The sequence below is a fragment of the Rhopilema esculentum genome, chromosome 10 (genome assembly GCF_057945365.1).
Source record: "Rhopilema esculentum isolate cy_ngs chromosome 10, ASM5794536v1, whole genome shotgun sequence".
Taxonomy (NCBI): domain Eukaryota; kingdom Metazoa; phylum Cnidaria; class Scyphozoa; order Rhizostomeae; family Rhizostomatidae; genus Rhopilema; species Rhopilema esculentum.
In genome coordinates this window covers 13,609,630-13,619,362 of record NC_142824.1, presented here as the reverse complement: position 1 = coordinate 13,619,362, position 9,733 = coordinate 13,609,630, and the positions used below count along the sequence as shown (strand labels likewise).

The following is a 9,733-nucleotide window of genomic DNA, read 5'->3' as shown; positions in this document are numbered from 1 at the left end:
ATTTCTAAACTAAATCTAGGAGAATGATTTGTCAACTTTTGTTGGCTTGTCGTGTTATTGTCTGGAGGATTTGTGAATAGTTTGTTATCATTTCGGCAACATGTAGGCACTGAGAACCGATAGCAAATCAAATTTATACAATTTGTAAAGTCATGCATGTCAAAGAACCTTTAAACCATGATACCTACTTGATAAGGTTTTATTGTGTAATTCCTCGAATTCATGCACTCATTTATTATAAGAAACTACCTTTTAAGAATATTAAGGTTGTATAATTGTCTATTTCTAGAAAGTCTTTTCTCTTTTGATCACTTTAGCTCTTTACTTCTTGATCCATTTTCAAGTTATTTTGCAAAGAAGAAGTTCGCAAAACTGTTTTCATTGAACATAACCATTAAGTAATCAATGAACATTGAACATGAGCAAACTCTGATTGCAAAGCGCGCAAAATATCAAATAAAAAGAGTGTTGAAAACATAATTCTGGAAAAAATGTGACTAGCAAGGAATTAGCAGCGAAATTTTTGAGAATATCAAGAAAAAATATTTGGAAATGGAATAATGAAATGGCCTATTCTTGTCAAAGACTTGCTGTCCAGATAAAGTAGTTGATATATAACATTACTGTTTACTTAAAATAAATTTATGTTTGACCTTTGTAGAGTGTTCTATGTATGATTAGATTGAGATAAAATTCTTTTCGAGCAAAGCAGAGAACAATACAGAAAAAGTGAAGAAATCGTGCAAACACAAATATGTTTCTAAACTGCTTCTCATTTATCAAAATTAAAAACATTGTTTCACAGCCTAATTCCTTTCTAGAAGAAACGCACTTTAGCAAAAAAGAGCAGTCAAGAAGATAAAAGATTCTTATCTTCCATCTTCTGCAGTCCAAAAGATTTTGAGCACGTATGAATCACATAATGGAACTGTTTGGCTAGTAATCAAAAATTGAAATTCTTTATTCCGCCATTTTCTTTCTTTACAAGATCTCATTACTTTGAAGGTGCTAACGAGACGTAATTGAATGTATTGCATAGTGAAGTTGCTATTAATAGACAGCTTAATATTAAAATAAATGTTAAAACATATTTACAATAATTGAAGTCAAATAATGATGTTATTGTTTTTTGTATGTAAGCAAGCAATGCTTTTCTGCTACAGACCAATATAAAGTCAAAAATTAAAGTTTGCCTTTTACAAAAATATTCCCGTTAAAATCGTATTAATGGTTCAAAAACCTAAATGTAATTTTCTTTCACCTTGACCAAAAATCTTTGCGGACTTGAACTTTTGTGCAATGCAGAAAGCATTGCAATGTTGCTAAAAATACTACCTTACCCTTGAAATGACATTCAGATTGAAAATTTTCAAATTTTGACTTTGTATCCGCATTTAACTACCATCTGCATCTCAACAAAGACTTTCTATTTTTCACGAATGACAATCAGCAGTCAATCACACCATTGCAACTAGCTCATGTTTTTAATAACAATTTTAACACTTAATAATTAAATTGCAAATATTGAATATCAAATATTGAATTCATCTTAAACAAATACAGACTAAAAACATTTAAGAATTTTTTATATCAAAGCAATATTCTTAGCAGTAAGATAAAAATGTTTTGTTTCAATCCTGTGAGTCTAATGTTTTGTTTTTTAATACACTGTAAAGTTATTCTTTAAAGAATATATGCTTTACAATTTAAATATCTGAAATTAAGCAAAATCATTTTTTCTCAAATTTCGTCATATTTGTGACTTATTTGATTCAACATGCTTAGTTTTTAGCTACTTCACCAGCTTTACTAAACACTTTCAGCTACAGGAATTTAATTTTCATTATTCGCAGTTATAAAAAATTATGATTTCTCGAAAGCTTTTTAGAATGAAGAGAATCTAAAATTTGTTCTTATGGCCGAATATGTGACGTCCATGATTTTGAGAATGAATGTTGTTATTGAAAATAGAAAATTCAAAGATAAATCTTTTTCAAATTCTTCTAAAGAAGCTTAAGTTTTCTTCAAATTTAGACCCGCCTTTTTTCCCACAAAGGCAAAACACATTTCGTACCAGCAAAGTGTGCAATTTTTCATTTACATGCTGAAGAATTTGCTAAAAGATGTAAAAGAATTGTATTTTGGTATTTTCCTATAGATCGTCATATTGCAAATAAATAAGGGCGTGTTACCCTTTGTCAGTTTTTCTGAAGAAATTTACACTACCAAGCATGTTGCAATAACTAGATGTATCACTTAAATTGACACGAGTTTTCATTTCTCGAACGTCAAGCTCCATCACCATAGAAACAAGAGTTTTAAAGTCATTTACCAATATGTTTCAACAAAGCAGCATCACCCCCTGTCTTTTGAACTCATGAGAACACGTGGTTTGTCGAATAAAAACAATAGCGCGTGCACAATGCCCAGTGTGGCCTGTATGATTCCGGCGATTCAACAGTTATCTCTTAACAACCGTATGTATGCATTTCGAACGTGAGCACAGCTGCTAATTGTCGCATGCTCAGAACAAGCTATCGTTTAAAGACAGGTAGCTAAGTTTTCGAGCTAGTTCAAAAGTGATCACGATCTCATTAGGTTCAAATTGGAATGTCATCAGTCTAGAGCCTCACAGAGGCAACGTATAGATATAATCTTCACTTCTGGACATCTTCTTCCTTAAACTAGCTGCGGTGTGGCAACTAACGCGTGCTCAATATAGAGCAAATTAAATATTTGTTGACTGTTCAGTTCATGTTCTGTTGGAATCTCTATTTTCAACAAAAGGTCGCAGAAGTTCTAGGCCAGCCATATCTTCGTATTTTCAAGTGAACTGGATCCTGGAGCCTCATTGCAAGCTTTAAGATGCCAAGATCTTTCCTAGTTAAGAAAAACAAGCGGGTATCTCCGTACGTTGTGTCAAGATATGAGCAGCATTTTGATCGAGCCGTCCACCACAAGGAAGAAAAACAAAATCCTTTGGAGGAATGGGAAGAAGGCGGAAAAAGTGCATTCGTATCGTTTGCAAGTCATGCAAAGAATGATAAATTTGTGTTTGCTGATTTTTTCCAAGAACGAAAATCGCCTAAAAGTAAGTTAATACCTTCTCATTCACCTTTAGTAAGAAAAGAGGGAGCACATATCAGAAATTTGATGGGGAAAATTCCTCCAGTCGAACCAATTGCAGTTATTTACAATGATCGTAATATCGAGAAACCTAAAGAAATAGAAAAGGAGAATTTTCAGCGTAATGATCCTGGGAGCCCCAACAGTGTTCCTTCGGTAAAGGGTCCTCTATCTCAGAGCAGCTTCCTGTGCCAGCTATGTAAGCGAATGTTTCAAGATGCATTCTCGCTGGCGCAGCACAAGTGTGCAGGCATCAAGCACGTCGAGCATCGCTGTCCTGAATGCGACAAAGTCTTCAGCTGTCCGGCAAACTTAGCATCGCATCGACGATGGCACAGACCGAGATCGCCAGGGTCTAACAAGCCTATGAAACTGCAAAAGCGCAGTTCGTCGGGTGAAAGCAATACAGCATCGCTCAAGGAAGAGAACAAAAATGCAGACAAAGAACAGAGGTTAATGGTGAAAGTCGAGGAAGATGTTGACTTCGGAAAGCAAGATGAGGAGAGTGAAAGCAGTGAGGGAATACCAAGTCCAGTCGACAAAAATAATAACAGTATGATCGATTTAATCGATAAAGATTCGGCAACTGACGGTGACAAATATGCATGCTTACAATGCGGTAAGACCTTCAAAAGGCAAGCATATCTTCGCAAACACATGAACTACCATAACAATGCAAAACCATATCCTTGTCAGTATTGCGGCAAGATTTTCCGAAGCCAGACAAACCGTGCCAAACACGTACTAAATCACGCCGTCGGTCCAAAAGCGTTTGCATGCTCTATCTGCGGAAATGGTTTTGCAAGTCGATTCGAACTTGAGAAACATGCTAGAATCCATAACGGGGAAGTTTTTAGCTGCAACGAATGCTCGGGCGCATTTTATAGTCTACCAGGGCTGCAGAGACATGTTCTTAAGGCACACAAAAGTTTTTCTTCCGTGTGAAACTGTTCAAAAATGAACCGATGGTTTCAAATTCACGGAAGGTTTAATCCAAATCGTGTTCCGAACTATTATAAACACTTAAATGCATAAGTATGTACAGTTAATTGAAATTTTATTTTTTGAAATTTGTTGACTTCGTTTATCAACCTAAAAGCTGACAACAAACGAAAGTAATCAAATATCGTTTAACATAAGTAAAAGCTATTGCAAATAAAATTTGCTATCATCATAATACCTTTATTGTATGAAATATTGATTGTTGTTGTTAACTATATGTACAATATTTTGATTAATGTTGAAAACTGCATAAACTCATTCATCTCATTTTTTCTTGGTCTTTTTTGCTGAGATAAAGCCTCTGACAAGAGGAAAATTCAAACGTTTTTTGAAAAAATGATTTGCTTGTAACTTGTCTGCTATTAAAAAATTATTCAAGTTGATCAAAGTTATTTAAAGAGGCTTCGTTGAAAAATATCCAAAACGTGTCGTTGAAAAAACATTCTTACCCCTGGATCCTTAAAAGCCTTGTTTAGTATTAGCAAACATAATTTTGATTCAATCAACTTTATTCAAATAATCTTTTAAGCGTACAATGCTTTAAAAGTGAATTTCTTATACCTGCAAAACAAGAACTAAAATGCCATATTTTAGATTTTCTATTCAAAATGTGAGTTTTGTGAAGAAATTTCAGACAAACTTTGACTCATTTTATACATAAAATGGCTTAAATTTTGCTTTGAGAAGGCTGTCCGGAAAAGACTGGCTTTGGTACGTTTGTCAAGTGTTCTAAGATTTTGGAAATTTGAACTCAAAATAAAAATTCTACACACAGCATATTTGTTACTAATGATATAATCAGAGTAAACTTTGTGCTGCTTAGAAAAGTGGGCAACTTTGATATTTTCATTTTTTGAGGTAAAATTTTATTCTTAAAGCATTTTTGCCGTAACATTCAAGGCAAGATGTTTTGATCTAAGCCTCATTGTACTATTTCTGTAGGGTTTCAGAAAGTAAGAGAGAAAATGTTATAAACTGACCACGAAATGAATCGTCTACATAAAAGATTATCCAGATCAATGAAAAGCCGTTGTACTTCAGATCGAGTAAATTCTGCAGTTTCTTCCATTAAAAACTGAAAAGAAATAATTCTCTCTTTATATCGCTCAATTGCTTATTCTATCGACATGTGATTGAATATTTCCACATCATACAGGTTTTGCAAGAAAGAAAGTAATAACAAATAGCTGGGGCGATCTGACACCCTAATGTCCAGCCAATTTACTAGCATGCTCTAAATAATGTTATAATTTCCAATCAAAGTATTCTTGATTTTGCTTAGATAGAAAAATGGTAAATAAATTTTCGCAGCACGACTAAATTTTCTCCATGATGAATGCTATTTCAATAAAATATTCTTGGAGCAAAGATTTCAAGACATCTACTGAAAGTACTCTTCTAACAAAAAGTCTCCTTTTATGGTAGTTGTTCAGAAGCAATATATGGAAAAGACAACATGAGAATTAGCAGCCGGTTTTGTTATGTTGCCAGGCATAACAACGCAGACAAGAAAATTTCTTTTTATCTGTTTTTTGAGACAGAGCACGATTATTAGTAACAGCTATCAAAGTTATATTTTAACTGAAAAATCTTATCTAGACCAATTTCCAAGATAGATTACTTTTTATAATTAGAACATTCGTTTTTTAGGAAATGCATTGCAATGATAATGTAAAGAGGCGAGTTTCCATTTTGAATAGATGATATCTGAATTAAGAGACGGTCAAATTACTGAACTTTGGGTGTGTAGTGTTTGTCTCTCTCAAATTAAAACAATTCGCAATCTAACCATTATGTCAGACAAACCTCACATTTAATGCATCATTAAAAAATTGCCAAGTAATATATTGTATCAAAATATAGTGCCGATTTCTTGCATACGATTTTAATGGCTTCGAAGGTTCACTTGCTTCTCATTTCTGCCTAAAAATGTCTTAAGTCTGATTCAGTGAATGTGTTTTCATCGAGAAACAAGTTTACAACAGCGAAAAGGAATTGCAGCATCAATATATATATTTCAAAATTGGTTGTAAATGCATCGCTTTGATGTTGTTCCGTTATAAGACAGTCCACAACAGTTATATACAAGTTATATGTTGAATTTGTTACGACCTAGTTTCTAAGGTAGTTTTTAGGACACTGAGAAGCTGTGCTTATCGAGCAGTATCCTGGTCCTTCTTCTCAATGTAACCATACCACAACCACTGTGCGATTGGTCGCGTTTGCTGATACGGCGATTTGTCGATTCGTCTTCACGAAAGTCGCACGAACTCAAGTAAAGCTAGGCTTAAACTGAACGTTTGGCTATGTTAGTGACTCAATCAACAAACTCTTGGACCTGTAGTCGGGACCCTAAGCACTGAGCCATCCTTGCAACTCAAAGGACTGTAAAATATTTATAAAGAAACTGCTTGGCGTCACCTTTACCTGAAAGAGAAGCTACCAAATAAGCAAATCCACGGAAATCTTCAGTAACCCTTCATTTTTGCACTTAAAGAGCAAAGCTTTCAAATCTATTGCATGACCCTAAATTAACTCTAACATTCATCTTATAACGCATTATCAAGTTTTTTATTAAAATCTATCTCACTGGTGACTAATAAACAACCAAGAAGATATGAGCAGAAAGCAAATGCTATTAAATGCTACAGCGCCGAATGTTAATTAGATAAACTAGTTATAGTGGGTCTATTAGAAATGTGATGAATAAGGCTCCTGAAAACGTAACAGCTGCATAAATATTATCTATTCGCGAATGTTACTGTCAAATGTTTTAGGGGTTTTTGGACGCCTGAACAGACATGTCTGTAGTCAACTCCTAGTTTCCTCGACAGATGAAATTCTCAAGTCATTTGCGATTTGCATTGGCTTAAATCGACGTACAGAGAATCTCAGTGAACTGAGCGCATTGAAGCGGTTGCCTCGTTGCTTTCTCTGTCGTAAGGTTCCATGATGAGCAATTTTGATTGCTTTTTAATGACGTCGATAAATATGATTCCAGCACAGTTCACGCTCAATAGACAACGCATCGATGGCGCAGCTGAAAATGATTCCGTCCTTACCATAAAAAGAGAGAAAGCGAAATATGATAACACAAACTTCAGCATAGGCCTTCAGATGTCTTCATATGAGGAAAGAGACATCACAGTACTAACTTTAAATTGCTCTATAGCTGCCAGTCCAGCTTAATCATATTGAGAAAGGAAGAGAAATTTATTAATAGTGTGAATAACCAAAAAACCCATACTTTGACTGTTTCCTATCGATTCCACACTTTCTGCATTAAATTGTCTTTTGAATGAAGCAAGGCCTGGTAGAGATTTATGGTCCATGTTAGAGATTAATGAAAAACATTCAAATACATTATAGATTTTTTTTAAATATTGAACTTAATTATATTCAAATTTTAATTACATATTGAAGCATCTTCTCTGATTATTCTGATGGTGCTTGATTTTCTGAGTTTTATAATAAATAAATCTTTGGTTGCGAAATGATGGTTGGTTTTCAGACTTGATCAACTTTTTGAAGCTACACGACATAGACCTACCTTAATGCCTATTACTCTGAACGCCAAACATTTGTCTGTAAGTTTGCTCATAAATAGCAGATATTCAAAGGCCAAATGAAAAAACACAAGTCGCATTTCAAGAACAAAAGACAATTTATAAACGAGTTATTGAGTGAACAGCACATTTCTCTCTTTTGTTTCACGTATCCTTGAGAATGTAGCATTCATAGATTCTGTCTCTTTCTTTAAAACACGTTTAAAAAGAAATTAAAGGAATAGATTCTTGTTCATACTGGTTTAAATCAAAGCAACTTATCTTTAAACTGCCGAATTCTAAACACCCAGATTTCTGCATAAATTATGGATGCTCTTCTTAAGGTCGTTGCTCAGTTTTTAATCAGTATTCCTTGCTCTGAATTATTTATAAGTCTTTGCTGAAAGGAAGGAAGGTATTTGCCACTGCTATGGATTTTTAAGCCTAATTAAACTCGCAGCAAGATGGTCTAATAAAGAATGCATTTCAGAGAAGCTAGATTTTGACAACTAAACACAACATTGGACTTTTCGCATTTTTATTCATTTATCTAGTCTAACAAAGAATTTGCTAATATAAAGAATAAAGAACATTGTTTCGGCCTCTGGAAACTCATCACAAAACAGATGCTTTCGAAACTCCAGTTATAGATTATAAAGGCTTGGCTATTCTTCCAAAACATACAACTTTTTTGCTGAAGAAGCGTCGAGCAAGTAAAGTAAATGTTTTATAGGCGGAAATGATTAAGGCTATTTTTCATCTCAGCAAATTGCGGCCTAATGTTTACAATATTGGTTTTATCTCATTCTTTTGATCTCTGCCAGTTTATTTGAATCTTAGATCAAATGTTTATAATGACGATGGAATGGTATTTCGATGCTGTAAGGTGCCGAATAAAATGATCGAATGACGTCACGTTTTAAAGTGAAAGCAAGAGTTGGCGGCTAACAATAACGGTCTTTCGCCTGTATTCTATGATATCTTCAAAACGGGCTTTAAACTCAGATCAGTAAATTCTACTTTTTAGCTCGACTGCCATGACAAAAATGTTCACAAACCTAGTGGTTCATGGCGCTCGACTGCCATGCCAGCGCTCCGGGTTCGATCCCGGCTTGCAGACGGCCCTCAGTTAACTCAGCTGAAAATGAGTTGAAACATACTCGGGAGGTAAGAAGCGGCATGGAACTGGCCACCCTATCACAACGTCGTCGCTCAGGATGAAGCGCCCCTAACAGCTCTATTCCCCAAACGTTCGATATCGAATACGGAACTAACATGTACCTTTACCTAGAGAGATAAAGATTCTGCATTTTATATTTTCAAGATTATTGTTAAGCAACTGTGCTCTACACACTAAGCATGCATTATATATCGTAAATTTACTGTTTTAATACTTGAACAAACTGTCATCCTACAAAGTTTCAAAATGGCGTGAAAAACTGAATCATTCAACTTGGTATCATGTTTCATTTCCCCGCATTTCATATCATTTTAAAATCCACAATTAGCTGACTCTGTATCTTTTTCTATTAACTTCACACTTTAATTTTCAAGATCTTTAATAAAACATCATTTTCACACGAGGTAACTTTTATCGCAGTCTGAATATGTTCTTGGCAATTAATTATTCAACACCGAAGAGGAGCAGCGTTTTCTCAAAAGGCTGTGTTTTTACGACAATTCAGAGTAATAAATTTGTGTACGCACTCGTCTCAAGAGTTTCTTTTTAAAGTAATTAACCTATTTCAAAGTAATTTATCTTAATTTTAAGGATATTATGACCATTTTAATACTTTCATGCATGTTTTGTGATTTTTTGTTCTTCTTGAAGTATTTTAAACTGAGCTGTTTCTTATAAGTTGTTCAAAAGCAGGGGACTCCAAGCATTGGAATTCGTCACAACGGATGTCTCTAAAAACATTGCACGCATGTCTATTTACGTTTGCTTGGCTCTACGATAGACAAGTAAGGGATGAGCTTCTTTAATCACCTTTCTCTTTGTGACAAATTTCAAAGAACCCAAGTCGGTTCATCGCTATGATTTGGGATTCCACTGTTCA

General features: G+C 34.5%; 1 protein-coding gene across 1 annotated transcript; it reads left to right on the top strand.

Annotated features, from left to right (window-relative positions):
* The first annotated feature begins 2,434 nt into the window (after positions 1–2,434).
* Positions 2,435–5,407, top strand: LOC135691135 (insulinoma-associated protein 1b). Its single transcript, XM_065208911.2, has one exon. The coding sequence runs from the start codon at positions 2,866–2,868 to the stop codon at positions 4,069–4,071; it is 1,206 nt and encodes a 401-aa protein (XP_065064983.2). The 5' UTR covers positions 2,435–2,865; the 3' UTR covers positions 4,072–5,407.
* Positions 5,408–9,733: the final 4,326 nt, after the last annotated feature.

What these genes read in the sequence shown, in the direction of transcription:
- LOC135691135 (XM_065208911.2), top strand. Translation starts at nt 2,866, where the DNA reads ATGCCAAGATCTTTCCTAGTTAAGAAAAACAAGCGGGTATCTCCGTAC.